The sequence below is a fragment of the Andrena cerasifolii genome, chromosome 6 (assembly GCF_050908995.1).
Source record: "Andrena cerasifolii isolate SP2316 chromosome 6, iyAndCera1_principal, whole genome shotgun sequence".
NCBI lineage: Eukaryota > Metazoa > Arthropoda > Insecta > Hymenoptera > Andrenidae > Andrena > Andrena cerasifolii.
Window position 1 is genome coordinate 1,407,688 of NC_135123.1, and position 27,002 is coordinate 1,434,689.

Consider the following 27,002-nt stretch of genomic DNA (forward strand, 5'->3'; position numbering starts at 1 on the left):
TTTGTTGAGTATCAAGTAGCGGTCAAGTGAATAGGTATTAGGTATGGCTAACGAAAAGTGTTGCAATGTAGAAAAAGGTATATGTGCATACCTCTGTAAGTAATTATAAGTAAAATTATTAATATATCTTTTAATTTTTATATTGTTTTTTTCATGATTGACACTTTTTACTTTCTTTAAATACTGCCATTGGGTAAGAAAAAATGATTAGGAACTTGATGGTATGAAGGTGGGAAATAAAGTGATCTTCGAAAAGTTCGAGAATGGACCACTACTGTCTGTAGGGATCTGATCGGGTCGAGAGCAAAGCGTGACCGGTCCGCGAGCGTAAGCGTCTCTATAGTGTCGACGTTTAGGGATGTGATCGAAGCGAGAACAGACCTAAGCATAGAATAAGTGGAGGGAACAGCAATAGTGTGCGGTGGTACGCCTCTGCACGTACAACACTTTTGCAGTGTCCCCCACCGTTTGCTCTGGTTAGCAACGTAATACTAAGTTTGTGTTTGACTCTAATCTGCCTCCCAGAACGCAAGCAGTTTTTCGGCGCCCAGCTGTACACGCTCTGCCCTTACTTGAATGTAAAGAACCAGATATCGAGAAGTAGATAGGCTATGCCGATTCTGGACCAAGTGTGGGCGAGGGGGTTAGGCGAGCGGGGGTACCGAGTTCGTTGGTGAGGGGGATGACGTCACAGGGGAGAGGCTGGATTTCAAAGTTTAAAAATTGCGTCGCGCACATTCCATATTGGCGCCATCTATTAGATGTTTAAGGTACTTTGGATCCGCGTCGGTAAATTCCGTAGGTTTCTCATACATCTCGTATTGGTGCCGCCTGTTAGATGTCTACGGTACTTTAGGCACGTGTTGCCGCCGCGCAATCTCCGTACGCGTGCGGAGATCGGTGCGCAGGCGCGACCGCGACCGATTTGTGGAAATTCGCGTCTTCGATGTACGGAAGAGGGTGGTCCCAGATTTCTAAGAAAGAGGGTGGTCCATGACTTCTGAGAAAGATAAGGAAGCATGACGCGCGACAGGATTGAACGCGTTTTGGTGCCTACGTGTTTCATGCCGTGCGTTTATATTTAAATCGTGGAACCGATACAGCGAATGTGCAACGATGTAAACATAAAGCGATAAGGATTTTTGGCGCGCGACAGGATTGAACACGTTGAGCGTGGATGCTGTAATTCGACACCCTCTGACATGGAACGATAATATAATTATTCGAGACCTACTTTCGAGTATTTCATTTACGTAGCCCCACCCTAATCACCGTGAGAGAATCCGACGTTGCGAACGTGTAAACATCAGATGACGAAAACATAGAGCGATAATTATTCGGAGTAGAGTTCCAAGTATTCCATATCGAGGAGGCTGTAAGTCAATCGTCGCGGTAGCCCATGGTTTACGCACAATATTGCACCACGTAATGCAGTATGTTTATAGTAAGGTAAATGTTCCAATTTCTACTCATTTTAGAGGTTACTCGTCATAAAGAAGGTGTAAAAAATTGTTTGTGGTCAAAATTTGCAGAGAAATTGGTTAATACCTTAATAATACACCAACTAATTAAAAAAATATGTAAAAAAGATATTTTAAGATGTTTAACTATTATTAATTTGTAATTAAATACAACGCTCTAAGTGTCCGTATTTCTGCTCATGAGAACTAGCGATGTCCGTATTTCTACTCACAATTTGTACCAATTCCTGCTCACATAATATGTTGCCGTTTCAGGTTAAAATAAGTTACATCATTTATGGAGAGGTGTTATAACATAATAGTAAATACAACTATTTATAATTTGGAAAAACATATTTATTAAAATAAAAATACCAGTTTGTGTTAAACTTCAAATTATTGCTTCGTGTTGTTAGATATTTACATGGCTTTCATGACTGCTGCATTTCTTTCTCTTATTTTTTTAACCTTAGCTTTCTCATCTTTTTCCTTTCTTCTCAGTACTGCTTTTTCTTCCCTTATTGTTTTACATTTTGCTTTTTCCTCGTTTTCCCCTATCTCCTCAGTGCTAATTTTTGTTCCAGTATTATTTTACATCTGGCTTTGTCCTGGTTTTTTCCTGTCTCTTCAGTGCTGCTGCTTCTTCTCTCTTTTTCTTAATTTAGCTCTCTCTTCATGTTGTTCCTTTTTTATGTTTCAATTTTCTAATCAGGAACGTTTTCTTTCTTCTTTTTTCTTTTTATTAGCAATTTTTTAACTTCTGATATTCCCTCCATTTTTGAGACGTTGATACACCGGGAATTTTCTCCTTCCATTTCTTTTTATTGTCATTAATACCTGACGATGAACATGTTGGCCAAAAAAGCGTTTGCTTAAAAGGCAAAGGAATTGAATCACTCATATCTGTGACAAAATGAGTGTTACATTTGTATAACTGTTTATAATTTATAAGTGTTGTTATTGAGAAAGAATTTAAATTACTTACCGCATTTATTTGGACAAGTGTTTTCATCTAAATTATTTGCGTCTAAATTACTAATACAGTCAACATAAGAATTTAAATTAAATTTTTCTATAATGACACTATCATCAATATTTGCTACATCACTTGATGCGATAATGACATTATCATCAATATTTGCTACATCACTTGACGTGATAATGACACTTTCATCAATATTTGCTACATCACTTGATGCGATAATGTTCTTCTTCTTTATTCGTTAGTACAGTCTGTGAACCACTTTTATTCCTATTGGATATATTCCTTTGTATTTGCACCTTAGTGTTGAAAATGGTATATTATATTGTTTGCTGTACCCTACCTGATAGACCTCTAGAAACAGCATTTATTGCATTTCTTATGATTTCATCAGTATACTGATTTTTACTCGTCTTTGTTTGCCATTTGTTTTGTTTTTTCGCTATTTTTGTTTTTAAACTTTTATTTTGCAATCAAAACTGTGAAAAATGTAAATAAAATTGTATTTAAAACATTAAAGAATGATAAAAAAGAATAACATGCCTTCGAATGGAAATAGAGATTACTTCATCACTTTGATTTTGAAGTTATCTTACTAAAATTTTGGTGAGTACAAAAACGGACACGATGGTATTTACTTGACCCTAAACTTACTCACCTGTTTTCTACTTCAAAATATTAAAAATCTTGAAAAATCGAAAATCGAGAGCACTGTATAATCTCTGTTTGTTTTATTAAACAAAATTTTTCACTATAATGACTACCTTGTGCCCAATTCTCGAATGCCAATGGTGGCGCTGTTGCTTAGCACAAACAGCTAGAACATGCTCATAAAATCATGAATCTCTTATTTTACATTTTTTTCGTTGCTTAGGCTGTACTTTCTTTAGCTCCCAGTTCGTGCAACACTCGCGTAAATGTTCAAATAATTTAAAACTATATTGTTACAACTATAGTACAAATATAACATTTATAATAATGAGAAAAATATGAAATGAGTAGAAATCGGTACCTGAGTAGAAATTGGGACATTCACCTTAGGTAAGTGGAAGCGGTACAGCGTGTAAGGGTGAAAAGAGTTCGATATAGACCCGTGGGCATCTGATTTACAGTATACCAGTGTCAGGACTCCCACAATGATTGCGTCATCGTCTTCCGATGATTACGATGGTAACGCGAGTCCTTCATCCACGTTGCTGCAGTTGGACGACTGCTTACGATCGAGAAGCATAAGACTCGGCATAGCTCCGCTGGTTTACTACCAGAATGTAAGAGGCTTGCGTACCAAGCTACAGATGCTGAGGGATGGTGTTTCGACGCATCATGTAAATTATGATATTTTAGTTTTAGTGGAAACGTGGTTGTCTGATAGTATTATGTCCGACGAAGTGGGCTTAAGCAATTATTGCATTTTTCGAAAGGACAGGAGCTCCGCTATGAATTAGGTATTCCCGGGGGGGGGGGGGGTCTTGATTGCCGTGAGGAATGGATTAGGAGCTACTGAGCTCTTCCCATCGGTCGGTAACATTGAGCAAATTTTCGTTAGGGTCACCATGGGCGCTGCTGCGTATGTGTTCAGTGCTGTTTACATTCCGCCTGGATCTCCGTCTTCAGTCTATTCTCCGCATTGTAACAGTATAGACGAGGTGCTTTATCAAGCCGGCGATCTGAATTTCTGTATGGTGGGTGATTACAATTTACCGCATGTCACTTGGCAGTGTGGTCCTGTATCTGCGCTAGTCCCAATTGTGCAAACTGGAGCGACGGATGTTAACATATCTGCGTCACTGTTGTCGGAATGCTTTAACTACCATAACTGCCTGCAATATAACCAAGTTCGTAATAATAACGGCAACATGCTTGATTTAATCTTTTCTAATTTCTCGGTGCCTAACATTTCCTCTCCGGATGATTCCTTGCTTCCTGCTTTTCGCCTTACGGTACCTTACCAACAGGCGAGTCTTGCAGGGTACGGTTAAGTACGATTTTTTCAGGGCAGATTATGGTTCTATCGTTTCTGCTCTTAATTGTACCGATTGGGACAGCGCCCTGTGTAACCTCTCTCTTGATGAGGCTGTTAGATGTCTCTATTCACAGATATATCAGGCTATAGATTCTTATGTGCCCATGTATCGTACCTCTAGGTCGTCCTTCCCCAGTTGGTTTGCACGTGAACTTCGTCAGGCCATTACTAGCAAGAAGAGAGCGCACAGTATCCGGAAGCATTATAACCGACAGTGTGATTTCCTTAATTTTTCACACCTCCGTTCACGCTGTAAGGAGCTGGTCAAACGTAATTATGCTTCCTGCATTGCTAGGCTCGAATGTAATATCTCACACAATGTCAAGGCCTTTTGGTGTCATGTGAATGCTAACAGGGGCGACTCCTGCGTGCCAGCACGTATGCATCTTGGAGATGAGAGCTCGGACTCGGACAAGGCAATCGCGAACCTTTTTTCTAGTCAGTTAGGTCGGTCTTCGTGGCACCTTCCCGGTTATCTAACAGTCCTGATAGAGAACTTAATTCCGCTGTACATTTATCGAGCATAAGCATTAGTCTCACGGATGTGTTTAATGCCATTAAGGATCTAGACTCCAATAAGTCTGCTGGTGACGACGGGTTGCCTCCGATGTTCGTTAAATCTTACATTTTCGGTCTATCCAGAGTTTTATGGATTATATTCAATTTATCACTTGATTCTGGGATTTTTCCAGTTCTCTGGAAGTCGAGTGTTGTTGCTCCCATTTTCAAGTCGGGAGGGGGGGGGGCGATGTCATGAATTACAGACCTATATCTTTTCTAAGCTGCTTCCCCAAGATTTTTGAAAAGATTGTCTCCAGCAAACTATCGAGGTTATCCAATGCCCATCCGATGTGCAACACGGTTTTTTCCCGGGCAGATCTACTGTGATTAATCTCGCTGTTTTCTCAAACTATGTTACTTCTGCTTTGGATTTGCGTCAGCAAGTAGATGTAGTGTATATCGACTTCAAGGAGGCTTTCGATACTATCGATCATAGTATCTTGCGGAGTAAGTTAGGGGCCTTTGGATTTCATGGAAGGCTGTTGCGGTGGGTAGGTAGCTACCTAACGGGCCGTTCCCAATTTATATGAGTTCGTGATTGCCTATGCCAACCTATATTTATTTCTTCGGGAGTACCGCAGGGGTCTCATTTGGGGCCATTGCTTATTTATATCTTCATCAACGATCTTGCGGATTCTTTTCAATTTGCTACACCGTTGTTATTTGCCGATGACCTTAACTTATTTGCTCGTATTACATCCTTAAACGATGCTCTGAATCTCCAGGGTGACCTCGACCGGTTAACCGATTGGTGTACTAGAAATAGGCTTTCCTTAAACCTCTCGAAGTGCCATGTGTTGAGATTCTCCCGGTCACTCAGTACGCTAGTTTTTGCGTATTCACTTGATCCGATGCAATTATCCTGCATAGAGAGTGTTTGCGACCTCGGTGTGTCCAACAATTCTGCGTTCTCCTTCTCGATTCACGTCAACAGAGTTACCAATGCTGCTTCCAAGCAACTTAGGTTTATAATAAGACATTCGCAGGAGTTCAACAACTGGAGGACTTTCAAGCTGCTCCTTGACGCTATTGTTAGGCTCTTTTTGGAGTATGCGTTTGTAATATGGTCTCCTCACCAAGCTTACCTTTTTGGCGCACTTGAGAGAGTGCAGCACAAATTTCTGCGGTTTGCGTCTTTTCGTATCGGGCAACCTATGCAGAGATTCGATCACGCATACGGGCCGACAATGCGCACATTTAATTTCCGACAGTGGATGGACCCCATGGGCCGTGCTAAACATTTTAGTGAATATTAATAAGCATAATCCACTTCGAGCCAGTTGCGACGCATCGCTTCTGCGCGCCGTCGTCCTGAAAAAAGCGGTGGTGAATGTGAAGAGCAGAGACAATGCGTGCTTCAGTTTGTATCCTGCTCTTACGCATATGGGTAGGGTCGCGTCGTACCCATTCTACTCGGCGGTGCTTCGCACTGACAATATGACTCATCCCGTGACGATGGATCAGGTAGCGGACTTCGAGACGTTCAACGACTTGTCTGTAAACGTATACACGTGGTCCGACGGAAGCTGCGCGCCTCTGCGTTTGACCGAGGACAAGCGAGAGAGACACGCGGGCCTGCTACTGGTGCAGGACCCCAAGGATCCCCAACGTTATCATTTCACGTGCATTCGCAGCCTCTCGAGGCTGATTTCGAAGCAACTCGACAACGGACATCAAGTATTCGTTTGCGAAAGGTGAGTAAAATGCGGAATATTTCGATCGACGTATCATTTATTCTTATGTTTATTATTATTAATGTTGTTATCGTTGTAGATGCCTGAATTACTTCTATTCGGCCGAGCGACTGACCAAACACAACGTAGACTGTCAACGATTGAACGAGTGTGCCGTCGAATTGCCGCCCGCGGAGGATAAATGGTTGCAGTTCGAAATTTTCATAAATAAGGAACGAACACCATTCATCGTGTACGCGGACTTCGAGTGTATGCTGGAGGACGTCAAACCTGCGGAGCGGAGTCGCACGTACACGTACCAACAGCACAGGGCGTACAGCGTGGGATATTACATTCATTGTTCCACCGAAGCGTCTCTGTGCCGTTATCACGTGTGTCGTCACGAAACCGAATGCGTGAAGTGGCTCGTGCAAGGACTGCGTGACTTTGCGAACATTGCGTATTCGTGGTTGCGGAACGCGAATCTAATGAACTTGCTGACGAGTCAACAGTGGCGCAGTTATAACGACGCGATCGTGTGTTACGTGTGCGGTTGGCCCTTCGTCGACGCGGACAAAAAAGAGCGCGACCATTGCCACTCGACGGGCGAGTACCGAGGCGCGGCCCACGTGACCTGTAACTTGCAGTTTCAGCGATCGTACAGGATACCGATTGTTTGTTAGAAACATATATAAGTAATTCCAGGGAAGTGTGTTTTCTTTAGGTTGGCATGACTGATGATAAGTGTGCGTGTGTGTGTGTGTGTGCTTGCGCGCGCGCGCGTGCGTGTGTGTGTGTGAATGTATGAGCGAGTTTGTAACGAGTTATAACGGTGGGACGCTGATCTTTCCGCCACCATTCGCGCCTGGCGCGACCCGCTGCTATCGAGCGCGGCCGCAAGATGGCTGCGCGCCGAGCGGCGCTCTCGCTCACCGGACTTCGCGTGGCGCCGCATATAAGCCAGCGCGGCGGGCCCGTGAGGCAGAATCTACCACGAGCTTTACAGGCGAACGGTCAGAACTCTCCCAGCGATCTCTTGTGTACTACAAGGTGTATCACTGTGCCTTTTTGGATTCCCCCTACCTCCACGGTCCCTAGAGGAACGCGAGTTCGCCGACCTGTAGACGCAAGTCGAATCCACCGTCAACCGTGGGAACAGGCTACGCCTGCCCGGGGGACATCGTACAGTCTCCGTATCTCTCGCCGGTTTTACCCACTGGGCGATCGGACTCAAGACTTCCCGGTCAGGGCCATTGGTGGAAACCACAGTCAGGGCACCAGAACGACCACCCCGCTTATCCTCACCCCCCGCCGAATCGTAACGATCTTCGCGCCGCAACCGCGTCCGCGACAAACCAGCGTCGGTGCGATAGCTTAAGGCTAAGGTTAAGCATTAAGTCGTTAGCCTCTTGTAAGCCAGCATAAACCTGGCCGGGCTGTGTTGTACACGCGACTCAGTAAAACCCATTCAGCCAATTCACCCGCCTTGTTCACTCCGCCACTCCGTCACTTACCGCTTCTGTTGATGCTTTCCGATGGAAAAATGTCAGTTGCATCGCGAGGAGTAGTCAAATTTTCTTCTAGATCCTTAGTTTTGGAAATAAATTGAAAGATATCTTCAAAGATGGAGGCATTTCGATATTCTCTCCCCTTTAATCGTTGCTTAAACATATTTAAATGTTCATAATGCAATAATAACTTATATTGCTGTATTCGGTAGGATTCATAGAATAATTTGACGTAACGAGCAACCGAATAAGTATTACCGCTTCGACACAAAAGATGTTCAAAGTTGAAAATTTGCAGTTTTTTTTTTCAAAATCGAATTTCTCAAAAACTGAGGGCGATGGCGAGAAACAGTTTGCGGATTCGTTGTTAGGGCACGAAAACCTATAAGAAACGACTATTGAATGTTACAAGTCTGAAAAAAGTCAAATTTTGTCGAACTGTGTAATTAATATACAGGGTGTCCGCGGGAAGACTGGACAGCTGGATATCTCCTAATGTACTGGAGATAAAATTTTTTAAAAAATATGTAATTGAATGGTTCGAGGGGGCTAATTTATTAGCCGAGACGATTTTTTTTCGATTATTATTTTAAAAGATACGATGGTCAAGTTCGGTTTTTCGAATGGAACTATCTTTTTTTGAAGACCTGAGTTGATAGTGCGTTCCAAGACAAATTCAATAAGCTTTAATGTATACACCTTATTTCCACTGGTTTTTAAGATATTGCGCTTGCAAAATTACTGATTTTCACTGGAAGAAAACCCTCTGGAATAGGAAGGACCGGGGACGGTCTTACTGGCGCCACGTGTGGCATTGCCTGTTGAAACTGATACCTACCTGCCAAAGGTCTGGGTTAGGGATGGCAAGCCCAAAGGCTGGACAATTCTTTTCCTTCAGAAATGCTACTTAGGCAGGTACATCTGCGGTATCGAGAAGCGCATCGTTACTTTTATTTCGCACTTGCTTCTACGCACGGATGGCCGGTTCTTTTGGGAGGGATGCATGTTGGATTGGTTAGGTTAGGAGGAGTGAAGGTTGCTGGCCTAAATTACAACCATAGGGAGCAGATTGTATCAGAACCAATCGGATTTGTATCCCTCAAAAACGGCTGCTCTCTTGAAGAGGCCCTCTTCACAGAAATACCTCCTCCCTAATGCCCACCTTCTCTCGCAAGGAATACGTCAACGCATGCTTTTGTTTTGATATTGAAGCGCGTGTTTATACTCGAGAGGACCATGCGTCGATAGCGGGCTACCCCTTTTCTTCTAGTGTCTCTCCACGAGGAGTATTGGCGGTGAATTGTAGGAGCGTAAATGTTTGGATGCCAGTTGTTGAATTCAGGAGACGATAGAAACACTTTATTACAAAACACACATGTACTATAATTAAAGTAAATGGTATTCCTCTCGGGCAGGAGTCGCCCGACGCTCGTCAAGGACAAGCCCTCGCAGTGCCTCACCGAATTTTATGGCTTTCGACCCTCGAAACGGTTCGAATATTATTAAAAACTCAGAAATGCCCAGGATTTTCGCATTTCTCACAAAATCTTTGCGAAAACGACGTTAATCGATTCCTTATGTTTCGCCGATGAAAACACTAAGAACGACGTAATTCGAACCATATGAAGGAAAGTCCATGAAAAATTAATTTATATCATTTCAAGTTGTCTTCATTAATAATAGTCGGATTTCCATGAAATTTCGTATAATTTTCATCGGAAAAACATAAGGAATCCATTGGTGTCACTTCCATATCGATACGATAAGGAATAAAGAATTAAGTTATTTCTGAAACAGGTATGAATCCTCGGCCATAGACCATTTCAAGTGCGCTCAAACCCAAGTGGGATTCTGAACGCAGCGCGGCTGGAGTCTGGCCGCCGCCGCCGACCGCAGCTAGGAAACTCGACCTTAATATCGATTCGAACAGCGATAAATTCTACTTCGTCGCCGACTATTACGCCGACAACAATAGTGTCGCCGTCGCTCATGAATGCATTGTGATCCTTCACGGTTCCTACGAATTAGACGCTACCGGTGAGTACCTGAAGCAACGATTACTCGATCGACAATGAGAACGACATAAGAAGAGGACCGGTAAGAAGCATAAGAAAGTTGTTGACTCGTTGAAATGCACGTTTCCTACGATCGCTAGAATTCATCGTCGCCTATTAGACAAGCGGAGAGAGTGACGCGCAACCACGATGTCTATTATTCTGGACGTGGCGAATACGCCAACTTTCGACAATCGTATCACGAAGATCGAGTTACATACGTATAATCCGTACGCCAACACGACGTTCGCCAATAGCGACGAGATAAGAATCCCCATACAGCAGCAAGATCTGTACACTCTTCCGTGCGAAAGTTTTTGCTACATCGAAGGTTATGGCACATTGACGGCGCAGGACACCCAAACTCCTGGGACTTCCGTGACCGCTGTTCTCGACAACAATTGCGTCGCGTTCGTGTTCGATGAGATTCGATACGAATTGAACGGTGTCGAGATCGATCGTTGCCGAAATCCGAGGATCGCTACTGTGTTGAAACATTACGTTTCGTTGTTGGTCGATAGAAGTAAAGTGCTTGCGAATGCCGGTTGGAATTATACCATCGCGTGCGATAAAGACATTTTTCATTCTGGCGCTTTCAATTTCTGCGTACCCCTGAACGTGTTATTAGAATTCTGCGATGGTTACAAGCACATCGTGATGAATACGTGGCACGAGCTGAACTTTATTCGATCGCGAGTCGATACGAACGCGATGTACGATACCTCCGCCACTGCGAGGCCGAAACTAGAGATACACAAGGTACAGTGGCGTATGCCCCACATCGCTTTGGAGGAAGTGAACAAACTATCGATGCTGCATATCCTGGAAAGCGGTCGGCCAATCGCGATGAGTTTCCGATCGTGGGACCTGTACGAGTACCCGTTACTGCAAGCGACAACGAAACACACGTGGACCGTGAAAGCTACGTCGCAAATCGAGAAATCCCGATACGTACTATTCGCCATGCAAACCGATCGAAAGAATCGTCTTGATAGAACCGTGAGCGGATTCGACACGTGTAAACTCACGAACGTTCGAGTGTACCTAAATTCAGAGATGTATCCGTATGACGATTTGAACTTGGATTTCGATAAGTATAAATACGCACTCCTGTACGACATGTACGCGAAATTCGGCCGATTGTACTACGGTCACGGAGAACCGTTGCTGAACGCGATCGAATTCATTCAATACGCGCCTATAACGGTTATAGATTGTTCTAGGCAAAACGAGTCGTTGGAGAGCGCTACGGTGGACGTGCGAATAGATTTCGAATGCAAAGAAAATGTTCCCGATAATACTACCGCGTACTATATGATCATACACGATCGTATAGTCGAATACGGTCCTCTGACTAACGTGGTACGTAAACTAACATAGTGTACGTGTGTGTGTGTGTGAACGATCAACGAATACTACGACTATTATTACTGCGGCTGCTACTACTGTGAAAATGTCGATGTTGAAGTGCTCAGTTGCTGTTCTGCCACCGTCGCCGTCGCTGCTACCTAAACGAATAATAATGTTCGCCATTGTCGATACACAAGGTTTCAATATGGAACGCGAGTTCATCGCGTACACAGTAACAACGATAAAACGCAGATGATCAGTCATTGGATTTTCGAACCACCGTACTTCTGGGGACATTTTAAATCGTACGAGAACCGTCAAGAGTCCTGGCTCGCGAAACATCATCACGGGCTTCGCTGGTCTGACGGCTACGTTCCATACTCCAAACTTCCGGAACTGCTCACCAGTGCACTCGCGGACATTGAGTTTGTTATCGTGAAAGGTGCGCAAAAGAAAACCTGGATGCTACAACTACTACCGGACATAATCATTGAGGATATCTGCAATTTTTACCAGCTGAAGGAGCGGAAGATCACCAACAACAAAAACGATCAAACCGTTGAAGATGACGGCGGCTATGACGTTGACGACGATTATTTCGGGATCACGCCAGACACCGTGCACTATGAGTGTGTTACGAGCCGGGGCTGCGGCAACGCGAGAGGTCGGCGAGAAGGGTATTTCCCAAGGAATACGGTTTATGAATTTGTTAGTTAGGTGCGCGGACGAACCTGATGCGAAATCAGGGAGCCGCTTGGATTATTGGCGGCGAGGACGAACCTGATGCGAAATCAGGGAGCCTCTAGGAATGGAGTCAAGCGCGGACGAACCTGATTCGAAATCAGAGAGCCGCAGGAGGATGAAACGTCGTGAACGAACCCGATGCGAAATCGGGGTGTCACTAGGATGATGTTCACAGACGAACTCGACGCGAAGTCGAGGAGCTGTTAGGAGGTTGGATTATTCACAGACGAACCTAGTGCGAAACCAGGGAGCTGTAGGACACGGACGAACCTGATGCGAAATCAGGGAGCCGTAGGAGGGTTAAACGTGGACGAACCCGATGCGAAATCGGGGAGCCACTAGGTTGGTAAAGATTCCTTGTTTTGGATGAAAGGTTGCGAACGAACCTGATGCTAGATCAGGGAGTCGCGGGAAATGTTAGTAATGCCTCGTAACTCTTAATTTATGTTTGATACAACTCGAGCGGTAAAGTTGTATCAGTGGGTGAGTGCTACTAATATTATAAGGATCGCTGGGTAAAAGATGGGTTTTAACGAATCTACTCGATTTAGACGTGAACACCATTTGTGTATTCAATAATCAATTATTGTACAAATGTAGGTGTCGCGATTAAATAGTGTAGTAAATGTGTATAGATTACCACTAATTTGCTCGGTGTTGACGCACTGGCGATGCGGGGCGTACGATTGGCTGTTTCAAAGTGCCCAATAGAATATAAACCGAACTCGCGGATTCTATGAGGTCAACTATGATTCCGACGGAGACTTTTGCTCGATCTTACTGAATTCAACCGACTCGGTACGAGCGTGACACGACGTTACTCTACGCGTGACTGTACTGCTTTTAACCGCAGAGGGTAGAAACCGAAGGGTTTATATAGTCCCAAAAATGAGTGGGGATGCGTTAGAAATTTCCATGTAAGGAAATTCTTCGGGGTCGTCATCGTGTCACTCCCGTTCCCATGGTCGTGATCCAGATGGTCGAGATCATGACCCCCCTTAGTGGTATGTGATAAGCAAAAGGATTTTAGGGCGTTTTCCCTTCGCAGACGTGAGCTCGAAAAGTGGTTGAGAGCGGCGTATGGGAAAATTCCACATACGTAACAAGTGCAACGACAGCGGCGCCTGCTTACTTTACCCACGAGCAAGAATATCTCTCCCATACGAACGTTGCTTCACGCAAATATTGATTTTATAATTTAAGCATGCATGCATGGATGTACATGAATAAACACATACCTTTTTTAAATAAAAAATATATTTATTAAAAAATTGTTTTATTTCAAAATTAATTTATTTAAAACCCGTTTATTGTAACGACGATGTTACTTTCTGCAACACACAGAGAAAGCACCAAATTATTATTCTAATTAGAAGAGATGATTTCGACGCACTGGTTCGGTCTATTAAATAATTAAATAAAAGCTATTTTGCAACTTTGAGAATTTTTATCAAATTCCAACGTTTCGGTCAGTGATTATGACTATTCTCAAGGAAAGTTAGATAAAAGGAAAAAATACTGCGTATGCTTTTATACAAGAAAATAAACAATTATCACGTTCATTGCTGGGAACGTGCGATGCCCGAATCGATTGAACGATGACTGAGGTAAACAGTAGACACAAGGCAAGAACGTCTAGACGGTAAACCAGAGTGCAGCCTAACGATGCCAGAGCGGTAAACGTTAAAGATTATGAAATAAATTGAAAGGACGAAACTCAAAAGCCTCACAACCAAACTGTCACGATACCACCGTTATTGCTTATGTGGTAAATAATCCATCACTCATAGGTGTCAGAACACATAATTACATAACGTTGACAATAATATGTAACAATAGTCAGACCATAGAAAACTAGAAACAAGAATTCTAATAGGAAGTCTTTTAGAAAGTTTATTTAATAGATCAAACCAGTGCGCCGAAATCGTCTCTTTTAATAAGAACAATTTTTACGGTCGAAATTCAAATTATATTATCCAAATTATTATTATATATAAAAAGTTGGTATTAGTGCGAAATGTCAAAACAATTACATTTCACTTTTACTTACTTTTCAAATAATTACCGCAACCCCCAAAACGAATAATCTCCCTAAAAAATCATGAATTCTATGTCTAAAGTATCTTTGCGCCACATGCGCCGAGCGAATCGGATTTTCCACCGCAACTCGCGGCAGATCCTCCCGTTCTTCCGCGTCGGGTATTGGCGATGCTGAAACAAACAGACGACTCGATTAAAACACCGTTGAATGGTGCACGCGCACCAATATAATTTTCATTAAACATCACTTACGAGATGTCTAATCGCCTTCCGCCGCTCCACGCTTTTACCAGATTCTCGAACTCATACTAAAACAAACGCATAACATTGTTAGAATACCGTCCAATTGAATGCACGCACCAATAATCCAATTTACACAAAAACTATACTTACGATTTACCTAATTCATTTCTTTAGTGCATGTGCGCTGCATCGGTCCCACGATTGAAATACGAACACACGGCATGAAGAGCGTGCACGTGTGCGCCAAAACGCGTTCAATCCTGATCAATATAAACACACGCCATCGTGCGGTGCAATGTCGTGTTTACTCCATGGGCTGCCGCGTGTAACGTTCTCTAACGAGGCGTTGCCGTTAATTAGAGGAGATTCCACGAATAGAGCGGTTTACCCGTGGGATTGTGGGATTGGTTCGGTTGGCGTCCGATAAAGAAATGAAATTCAAGAAACGAGAGTCCTTCTTTTAACAATAATAAAAAAATAACTTATTCAAAAATAGGTTTTGACGCTAGGTCGAAAATGGAACATAATAATACTGCACTGAGTCGTGTGAACTATGACGATAAATTAATACAACATAAGATAATTTCGTACCGACGTGTCGGTCGGTAATAAAGAATATCGTTTGACTTCGGTTTCAACGGTAAGTCGGTAATAAAGAATATCGTCTGATTTCGGTTTCGACGCTAAATCGGTAATTAAGAATATCGTTTGATTTCGGTTTCGAATAGTATAAATGAGGCGTTAATTAATATTAAACCTTGTATAACTGTACGATACTAAATCGCTAATTGAACAGAAATGTCTCGACATGAAGTCGGTGTAATATGTAATAGAAGAAATGGCGCTTCGGTCGATTTAAAATGTTAAGTTAAGAAATTTGAGAGGATGAAAGCCAAGGGGCTAATTAAAGCGGCCACAGTTGTAGATACCTCGTGGCTCTGGGGCTAATTGAAGCGGCCTTAGTTGTAGATACCTTGTGGCTCTGGGGCTAATTAAAGCGGCCAAAGATGGAAGCTGAGAGACAGAATCAAGTCTCAAGACTGCTTTCTGCTGCTGGCAGGCCTATATTTATACTCCTTGCTGGTACTTGGGCCGCGCTAATCAGTTGCTGCGCGGTCTCGCGCACCAATCGGATTTTACATCCGATTCCCGCCACTCGCGCACTGCACTTGGTTTGTTCGGTGTCTGGCTTAACGTATGTTCCGCGCACGCGCGCTCTATTCGCTCCTGGTCCGCATTCGATTCACTTGTCGAGTGAATGGCACTGCGCATGCGTTCGCGTCACTAGGTTCTCTCAGTCGCCGCCGGGTCGCACTCTATTCGTACGCTCGCTTGCGTGTGTTTAACTTATTGCTAACATTGAAAGGCTTAGGTATAATATAAAGATAATAACAATTAATGTAATAAGGAAAGGAATTGACAATTGACTTACAGCCTCCTCGATCATTAAAATACTCGGAACTCTACCCCGAATAATTATCGATATATGTTTACATCATTGCACATGCGCTGTATTGGTCCCACGATTTAAATAAACACACGGCATGAAGCGCGTGCATATAGGCGCCAAAACACGTTTAACCCAGACGCGCGCTATGCTTCATTATCTTTCTCAGAAATCATGGACCACCCTCTTCCGTACATCGATGACGCGAATTTCCACGAATCGGTTGCGGTCGCGCCTGTCCACCGATCCCCGCAAGCGTGCGGAGATTACGCAGCGGCGACGCGTGCCTAAAGTACCCTAAACATCCAACAAGTGGCGCCAATACGAAATATATGAGAAACCTAGGGAATTTACCGACGCGGGCTTGGGCGTATTTGGATACCGACGCGGACCCAAAGTACCTTGAACATCCGGTAGATGGCGCCAATATGAAATGCGTTGTACCCAGCATATCTAAGGCAGGGTTCCGTCAGGTAGCCTTACTGATGAGTCCTCTCCGGGACGAACGCTTTTTCCGTTTCTAAGGTGGTGATCCCTTTATCCGGTTAGTCACCACTGCCGACGGTGATGTCAGATCCGCTACAGCGTGCGACGTTTGTCACGTCCAGAATTGCCGGAACGTTTTGGACGAGAAGGGAGTTCTTGCCCCGTCGCCTCCAACGTAACCTAAACCCTAAGGCCGGGCCGGTTACGCCGCAATAGAGTAACTGTGCGGGGCGGGTAAATCGGCTTTGTCAGGATCGAGAAGGAAAAGAAGAGGTGCGTTTCGTCTCAGGACCGTCAGCCAGACTCATCAGTAGGGCTATAGCTGACGGCCCCTACCCTACACACACGGGGACACAAGAGGACATAATTTGGAACTTGTATATATATGAATGAGAGAGAGAATTAGGACTTGCGAGAAGATTAGACCTCTGGTGGTGCTCGCCGACACTAAGTCGCGATACCGTAGTTGGGCCGGGACGTCACAAGTCATTTTTAAACTTTGAAATCCACCCTCCCTCCCCTGTGACGCCATCGCCCTCACCTACGAACTCGGTACCCAGCTCACCCAAGAACGTGCCCCCCCCCCACCTCACCCCCTCGCCCACACTCGGTCCAGAATCGGCATACCCTATCTACTTCACGAATCACGTCTTTCCATGTTTATGTTTGGACTTGAAGTATGCCAAACGAAACAGAATTAGCTAATCGGCGCTATAAATAAAAAAGCGCGAATCTCGGCAAGCATAAACTATATGTCTATACAGTAAAAATACTGTTTAGAGTACCCGCTTTGAATGACCCTGGTCTTGTATTTTCAAGGTCACCCTTCTGTGTGGCCTTCAGAAGATTTCAGTCGCCGCTCTTTGTTTGATAAAGAATAATTAAAGCTTCGTGTGGAAAGCGAAGTAAAAATACTAATTACATATAATATCCCACTATCGCTGTAGTTAGGATGGTCCGTTGCATACAAAGGCACACATAACTTAACATGCTATATCAATTTTTCGGAATTCATCCTCTGCTGCATGCGGTCTCTGCCGTTTACTGATTCACACTGGCAAACCAACGACGACACGTCTTGACACGGACCGTCACGAACCGACAAAACATTTTTCGCCACAATGTCAGCCGGCGTCGGTTCATGCCGTTGACGGAACGTTGCCGGTCATTGCCGGAAAGTGTCAACAGTCCCATTTAAAACGCATGTTCGCTCAATGCCGACTCCACGCGATTACTTTCTTTGGAACGCTACTCAATGGAGCGCCACCTATGGGCCAAATCGCATCATAGGCAGTTTCCCAACCAAATGCCTACAACAAAAACCGTGCAAACTTTCAGGATGATGCAATAATTGTTTATATTGTAGAGAATGTGTATTTCAAATTGTATTTCAAATTGTATCTTCCTCGTTGAAATATGTCCTCTTGAACTAACAGCAGCGACCTTTTGATTAATTTTTTAATATTGTTCAATCCATTTTTCCCAACTATCTTGTAACCTTCTTCACAATTCGTTCTTTGACTTTTGGACACATTTTCTTATTCTTTTATCTAGTTCCTCCTACAACTTCTCGATTCGAGCAAGGCCAGGTGACTGTGTCGCAGAGTTGGGCAAAAATTTGTCGAATTGTAAATAAATATCTCAAATAACGAATAAAAAAAAAATTATTCGTTATTCGAGCCTCGAATAATCGAAATTATCTTTATTCGAAGAGGAACGAATAAATAAGTTTATTCGGAGAATTTATCCGACGAATAAAAGATAATTCTTAATAAAAGATAATTCTTTTATTCGAAGGTTTTATTCGTAACATCGAATAAGTTTTTCACCCGTGGCATTTATCTTTTATTCGAAGCCATCGAATAAAGCCACGAATAACTTTCGTCAGCGTTGAGCGTGTTTATTCGAGTCGCCGAGCGTCGCGCTCAACCAAGCGGCGAGCGCCAAACATAGAGGACCGGCGGCGGCGACTTGGGGTCTTGGTGACTGACGCATGCGTTATCTTACAATGCGTTATCTTGATGCGTTCAGCCGACACAACCGGTGAGCAACCAGTGAGTGATTTCCCTAGATTTTACTCTAATCGCAACCGCTCACTTACCACCTACTCAACATGTTTAGTAACCGGTCGCCATTTTGTGAACCGGAAATAAACTACGGTACATTTGGGATCTGGGATCAGTTCAATGGTGTTTCAAGATGTCGAGACCCGTTCAAAATAATACAAGTACAATGTAATATCCAATAATATAGGTTATATATTTTATTTTCTGCATTTTAAAACTATCACTCGATTAACAAATGTATACTTACTTCAAAACTTATGCGTGATATTCGAAAATGTTCTTTAAACAAATTATTAGTATATAGGGAAACTATAACTTCTGTTATTAGTAAATCATTATTTGTAAGTTCTATCAATTCATCTACTATATATAATGTTTATTTGCTTCCCCTTGGGGATTACAATCCTTACAAATCCACCTTCTCTTACCTCTACGTTCATTTTAGCCTATTCCTTAACCTATTCCTTAAACCTATTTGTTAACCTATTCCTTAACATATTCCTTAAATCTATTCCTTAAACCTATTCCTTAAACCTACACGCCTCTTAACCACTACTCGCCCGCTCGCTCGCTCCCCTCCGCCACGCACGCCACCTACACCCCCCTCCCTTCCCTATCCTTTGATCCCCGCTTCCACACGCCACCACTCACTCTCATTCCTTCTTCTCCTATTGCTCCACTCATTCTCCTCTCCTTTCCTCCACTCTCCTCATTCCCTCCTCCCCACTCCCTCGTCATCGAGTACCTCCCCCACCCTCTCATGCCACCCCCCTTCTTCGTCCTCCTCCCAGTACCTCCTACCCCTCATCCCATTCCCCAATCTAAATTTCGCCACCCTTTGCCACCTGCTTTCCCCCATCCCTTTCTCAAATAACCTGGCACCTCCACCCTTCACCGTCCTATACCACTTATTGTACCCCGAATCTCTTATCATTTTCCACCTTTTCTCCTCCTGCATTCTTCTCTCCCTACACATCAATTCCCCCCCCCCTCATACTCTTCCTCCTTCTCCTCCCATATCATTCCTCCTTCCCTTCCTGTCCTCGCATTGAAGTCTCCCTCAATTATCACTCTCACTCCCTCCTCTCTCTCCTCTATCCACTCCTCCAGCTCCTCCAGCTTCCTTTGCAAGTCCTTATTCACGTATACCCCTATAACTCTCCACCCCCCCCCCCAATTTCCACATCATTATCCCTTCCCATTCCCCCTCTTCTCCCTGTCCTAAAATCCAATCCCCTTCTCACCCCCATTATCAACCCCCCTATCGCTGTTCCTTTCTTGCTTTCCCTCCTGTCCCACTGCTTTTCCCACACATAATTCTTCGGCAGTCTCCCCTAACATACTCCCATTCCCTCTCCTCGACCCATATTTCACCCAACACTATCACCTCCCATTTTTCCAGACCTTTCCAAAACTCCTCATCTTTATTCTTCACCCCTGCCACTTTCCAGAAGGCGACCTTACATCTTCCTTTACCTCCTACTCCTTTCCCCCTTCATCTCCTCTCCCTCCCCTTTACCACTAACATTCGTTTCCCTGTTCATCGTGTACTATATTTCCCCTAATTCGGCCCACCTTTTCATCTTCCCGTTTACCCACATTTTTATATACCCGACTTGTACCTTCTTGACCCCTCCCTTTCCTTCTCCGCCTCTCTTTCCACCTTCCACCTCGCCTTCCTTTCTTCCTTCGTTAAGTCATCATTTATCCTTTCCCTCCTGCCATTCAGTTTCTTCCTTGCCTCCATCACCTTCGTCTTCTCCCTCCCCGTCAGTTTCGCCAATACCAATCCGTTCTCTTCTTTTCCCATTCTCCCTGCCCTTCTCATCTCTCTTATCCCTCCCTCCTCCATTCCCATCCTTGCCCATAATTTCTTCACTTCCTTCTCCACGTTCTCTCCTATCCCAATCCCCCTTACCACCACATTATTTCTTCTCCTCTCCCTCTCCTTTGTGTCCTGTTTTAACACTATCCTCCTCAATCTTATCCTAATTCCTCCATACCTCCTCCATCCTTCGTCTCCCTGCTACCCTTCCCTTTCCTTTTCCATTTCCCATATCACTACCTTCTCTAATATGTCCTCCACCCTCCCATCCCTCTCTTCCATTCTCTCTAATTTTTCTTCCATCTTTTCCCTCCTCTTTTTCTCCTCCCTCCTCTCCTCCTACCACCTCCTCCTTTTCTCTCTCCATTCCTACATAACCTTTCTTCTTTCCTCCATCTCCTTCCTCATCTCCTCTTTCAGCTGCCTCATCTCCTTCCTCATTTCCTCTTTCTATTGGGAATTAGGCCATGGAAACTCAAGACACATTAATAGTTTAGAATCTTGATTTTATTCAGGACACTTGGACGGAACGTCTTTATTTAACGAAATGATTCGGCAGAATGAATTCATGAGGAAAGATTCGTCAAGCACATGGACTCTATCGGTTGGTCATGCTATCGCTATAAACATCCGGATATAAACATTACAGCCCTGTCTTCTCATGCATTCCAGAGCAGTAATATAAGAGATAATTTTTGCATAAATAAACTTTCATTACTTAAACAAAACCAACACTTTCTCCTCCCTTATCTCCTCTTTTTCCTCGCTTCCCGCCTTTTCCTCCCTCCCTCTGGCGATCTCATCGTCTTCACACACTTTTTAAACCCTACACTCTTCCCCTCCGCCTCCATCCCTTCTTCCTCCTCCCTCTCCTTCCTCTTTTTCCCCCAATAACTGTCCAGGTTACCCGCACTGCTGCTCACGGTACTCTCAGTAGTCACACTCTCCTTCCCTCGTCTTTCCTCCCCTAACCGCTATCCTTTTTTCTTCTTTATCCCATCTCTCTTTCCCTTCCCCCTTCCCTCCCCTTCTCTCCCTTATCCTCCTCCATTTCACCTCCTCCTCCCGTTCTAACCTTCTCTGCCCTTTTATCCTTTACCCTTTACCCTTTCTTCTTTTATCTTTTTACTCCTTTTCAAATCTCCCGCCTTTTTGGAAGCTCTTCCTAATTCCTCTCCTGTCCGACAGATCTTTCTACCAACTCCTCTGCCTTTCTCTTCCCACCACACAACACCTGTCTCCTCACCTAACCTCCAAAACGCTCCCTTATCCGCTTCGTACTTCGCCACCCACTATCCCTGCCCTATTCCCATTACACCCCTCCCTTCCTCACCTCTCCCCAACCTTCACTCACTCCTCCTTCACCCAGCTCGCAATACCAGACACTTCTGTCACGCTCGCGACCGGAAACGGAAATCCCAATTCATCTACTAATATTTTAATATTAAATTGAAATCCAAACCACTATCCAGATTAATTAATAATACTGGATCCATTTTTTTTGGTAAACCTGCCGGATATGATCATTTCGAACACATGTCGTTCAGCAGATACTGATCACTGATCACTGGTGATCTCGCAACCGTTGTCTTACCGGTTTTGTCGGCTGAACGCAGCCAATATAGTATCGTCCAATGACGAGAATCTCATTTTTCATCATTTTCATCCCATCTCTTTGAAAATAGTACCAATGGACTGGTAAAGTTTTCTTGACCAAAATATGCCAAAACACGACATACGTCGCACGAAACTATTTAACAGTAACCAAATTCAATATATTATCCTAGATAAACTAATCCGATTTACAGGTAGTTACTTACCAGAATCTACAGATGTACATTATGCGAATTTACAATATTTTAGAATATACAGGAATATCTTTTGTGATATTTATATTTAGCAATATTTTATTATTAACGACTTAAGTGTATTATTATCTTTTCAAAATAGTTGTAACCATAATGATTAAACGATTTAATATCTTCATTATTTTTCCAACTTTTGTGTTTCTATAAAAGTATAAACACTTCAAATGGCTCATTGCATATTTATTTGAACAATTTTTCTAAATTTGAATGCATCTATGTTCTATAACATCTCCATATAATTTCTGTGACATTGTATGTCAGTTCTAATCATGCTTTTTTATGCGCGAGTTTGATAAATAATCCAAGTTTTTTCAAATATTCCTAACTGTAACTAATAAACAGTTTAGTACATATACTATTAAAAAATTTGTTTTTTAAAATATGACGATTTGTAGAGAGTATGTAGATTTTTGTGAATGTCGGTAAATCAAAGTAGTTTTAACAATAATGTCACTCTCCAGGATAATACCTATATTGAGAGAAAAAACCATTGAGACGGGCTACACACGCAGGAGGCACGCGTAGATGCAGATCGATACAGACCCACGCGCACAGTAGAATTCAACCGCACTAGTTCAAACCGAAAAAATGGGGAGAGCACCACTAACCCATTTTCACGGTTTCAACCTGTGCGGTCGGATTCTACTGCGTGTGTGTGTCAATATCGGTTTGTATCTACGGGTGCCTCCTGCGTGTGCGTACAAGGGTCACTGTTCCGCATCAGCTGTTTCGGTTTTGAACCTCGCGCCCGGAAGTTCCACCATTAATATTCAACTGTTAATATCTCGAGAACGAAGTCTCGGATTCCTGAACGGTGAAGCATTTTTCGATGTCTTCTTGCATCAGGATATTGCATGTTTCGGATGGTCCCTCAGTTCTGAGACACCCTGAATAACTTCTTAAGCTAGTACCCATATTTCTGACAATGATACACCCTTCGTTATAAGCTTTTTCATTTATGCTTTCTCGTTTCAGATCGATCGAAATGGCAACATCTGGGTTCTCTCGGATCGTCTGCCAGCTTTTATGTACTCCCATTTGGATCCCGAGGATTACAACTTTCGTATTCTCACGGGTTCCTCACGGGACGCTATAGAGAACACCGTCTGCTCGACTGGAGGTCCATTTTCTACCACAAGTAGTCCACGCAATCCTGCATCGGGGGTGATAATTTCTCCAAATAGGGCTGAAAATTCCGGCTACGTCAAAAATTGCGATTCGGTTCTTCTTTTATCGACCGTCGTGTTATTTTTTGCGAGAACATTCGTTTGAAGAGTTGCACGTCTCTGGCGAAGCTGGTTGTACATGTTCGTGCTGCGTGATTTGATCTAAATACATAGGAGTCATGGACGTGAATCTCGGAAGTAGTTTGAAACTTTCACGTAAACACACACAGATTGGAAGGAAAGATTCCCCGAGATGATGTTGAAAGATGTATAAATAATGAATCTAGACAAAAAGTACGAGAATGGTACGCACGATTTTTCTCGAACTATGATATAATCAACTCGATACAAAGCGCAATGACACAAGACGATACTCTAATATTTATGAGCATTGCCTGCATTTATCTTCCTCTTACGTAATAAGTGTCAACAAACAGTACCTAATGTAAGCCACAAACGTATTCTTGGTTTCTCTCGTTTACCGATTGCCAAGAAGCGGTACATCACACCATTGTAATTGTAGAGATTATTCGAATAGGTCAAGTACGTCCATAGACGTAGAACCATTCTTCCATTAAAACATTTTATTATAACTAACGGAATTATATTTTCGATCACAACAAATAATGTAGAACTGTAAGCGTACGCAAATTACATACCAGATTAGCATCAATCCAGGAAGATGTAAAAATATTTAAGCGAGAATCTTCAAAATATTCATAATATTGAAAAAGGACTTGTGTTATCTTGAGCAATAAGTAAACTTACATTAGGGCAGGCAGGCTCATTGTCAGTCGGGATCCGTACACCTCTTTAGGTTCTGAGACCCGAGAAACAACCGATCGTGGAACTATTACATTGCTAACCACAGAACAGGGTGGGAGTATGTGCGTGCAGGCCCACACCCCATGCTCTGCTTAGCAACGCAATAGTTCCGCGCTCGGTTCGGACCCGGATACCAGAACCTAAGGAGGTCTATGACTCTCGACTGAGCATGTCTGTCTTATTACCTTAGGGGAATGTGGGAACTGATCTTTCAGAAAATTGTTTATTTATATCATTTTTTGCCTTAGCTGTCATTGATATATTATTGTATTTGGAACGTCGAGTGATTAATATGAATAAAGAAAGTGTACCATTATCAGAAAATTCTTATCTAAACGAGTTCCCCTGTTAGTTTCGATAACAGGGGTTCTACTATATCTCTTGAAGGATTAATTTACGAATCCCATGTTAATTAGAACCATTGTATATATAATGAAACACAGAATAACGTATTCAAGAATTGTTATTTTATTATTTTATAGGATTTTACGCTCGGTAATGTGTATTGTATTTTTCTCACGACAAACTTTTCTCCTCCATGATATAGACTAAAGCAAGAAACAACATAACTTAATACTTTATACTTATTACACTTATAAATTGTATCTTTTCTATATTTTTAGGCGAAGCATAAACCACATATATCCCACTTGCATATCGTCTGGAAGTTATACACAATTTAAAACGATAATGCTTGGTCATTAGTCTATGTGGTGCAGCTGTCGTAATTTTTTTTAGCTTCTTGTAAAAATCCTTATGCATTTGAAATAAGTTTTGTATAGTTTCCATTCAGAGTTGTACATGTCCGTGGGTACTTTCCTACATTTTATAAATTATGTACAAAGTGAATAGTGTTTAGTCCAATAAATGAGGAAATACTTTTTGATAATATTTTTTATTTATTTGCGTGTAATATTGGCGAAGAAGTTATAAAGACAAAAATAACCGGAAGAAGCTCGAAACCGTTCGAGACTCCCGGACAGATTGATCGGGTATGCGTACATATATGGCCTAATATCGTACTACTGTACCCCTTGGACGGAGGGTGAAACTATTTACAATTATCTCTAGATGGCTCGTAGGGCGAACGTTTTACGAGGGGAAAAAGGAACGGGTTTTTTCAGAAAAAACCCCGAAGCGTTCATAGAGGAGACTTACCGACTAATACTTACAAACTAAACTCACGGACTAGGAATATATACACGGGTACCCAGAAGGGTCATTGCAGTTAGGTGGCGGGCCCTATTGCGTGGCACAGGAATGTGCCTAACGCTATGTGAAGCCAAGTAATGTCCCTCGCTCGGCGAACAGAGAGTTGCCGATAGTCACTCATACTTAAAGGCGACTAGGGGGGGGGGGGCATCCTGGTGGAGTAATAGTCTGCGTTCCCCGAGGTCGCGCAGGTGCTCGCTATTTGTGGACAGCCACCAGTATTTAGTGAAATCAAGGCGGTTAAAGTCTAAGAAGTCCCTCCTGGGGATCGAGGTTGAGAACCTGAACTTGCCTCTATCGGTCGCGAAGTCGGTTGGGCCGAGCGCCAGTCGTTTGTTGGCCTTATTGCGCCGCCAATGGTAGATGATAGGTATGTTATCTGCATCCTGAATGTGACCCGTGTTGTCGCAGAAGGTGAAAGATTGAGGGGTGGTATATCCAGAAGCGAGCTGCCTGAGGGTCGAGGTCTCGTCCTGAGTATCTAGGGGTTTGATAGCGTCGTTGGCTATGGTCGGGAGGGTGCTGAAGTAATCGCGAGTAAGTTTGATCATATGAAGATCGATTCTGGGGACATTTGCCTTGTCATACAAAACACAAGTGCTGACGAAGTGCTGACGAAGTGCCGCCAGTCGGAAGCCTGAGTCCTGTAGAGGCCCAGGCAGGCCCTCAGCACTCTCCGCTCCAGAGTTCTGAGCTTCTCGGCCACAGTGTGGTTGAAGTTCCACAACACTGAAGCAGCATACGAGATAATGGGGCGAACCAGTAACGTGTAAAGTATGACTTTAGCTCTACCGGAGAGAAACTTGTTATAGCCTTCTGGGCTAACGGTGGCTCTTCTCTATAGGCCTTCTCTAGCAGGGCGTCAAAGTGTTTGCTGCCTCTCAGCAGGTAGTCCAGATGGACTCCCAGGTACTTGACTGCTTTTCTGTTGGGAATTAGCTCTTTCTTGCAGGTGCCCGGGACTGTGGCCGAAATCTGAAAGTATTTGGCTCCCGATTTGGCTTTAGACGTCAGGTTGGCGAGAGGATTTCCGAAGAGTATGGTGGTCACGATTTCTGTGGGTTCAACCGGAGGTTTCATGCAGCATAATATCTATTGACGTTGTGAACCAGGGTGTCTAGTTTATTTTGGACAACGTCAACTCGGTTCCCAGCCACGTATATCACTGTGTCATCACCTTAGGCTAAAAGCCTCGCGTTGGCTTTTTCGTTGAAGCCGAAAAGGCCTGGGAGATTACTCAGAAGCATGTTGAACAGGATTGGCGAGTTGACGGTGCCCTGTTGGAGTCCTTCGCTGACAACGAAGTTCAGAGGGAAGGTCAGATTGCCATCCCACGTGACGAGAAACCTTCCGGTGCTTTTTTGTGCTCAAGACAAGTGACGTCAGCCATCTCGGGAAGCCTTTCCTTTGCAATTTGTAAATGAAGCCGTTGAACCACACTGTGTCGAACGCCTTCTGGATGTCCAGGA

The 27,002-nt window shown here is 43.5% G+C and overlaps 1 protein-coding gene and 1 long non-coding RNA gene across 3 annotated transcripts in view; one reads left to right on the forward strand and one right to left on the reverse strand.

Annotated features, from left to right (window-relative positions):
- Yellow-b (L-dopachrome tautomerase yellow-b) overlaps window positions 1-25,210 on the forward strand; it is a 70,522-nt gene extending 45,312 nt beyond the window's left edge. For both annotated transcript variants that reach the window (XM_076814097.1, XM_076814096.1), the window contains exon 6: window positions 23,306-25,210. In XM_076814097.1, coding sequence (XP_076670212.1) covers window positions 23,306-23,602 — 297 coding nt within the window. In that variant the 3' untranslated portion in view covers window positions 23,603-25,210. The remainder of the gene's footprint in view (window positions 1-23,305) is intronic.
- The window catches only part of LOC143369810 (uncharacterized), an 86,220-nt gene that overhangs the window by 16,173 nt on the left and 43,045 nt on the right, over window positions 1-27,002 (reverse strand). The gene's annotated exons all lie outside the window — the stretch shown is intronic.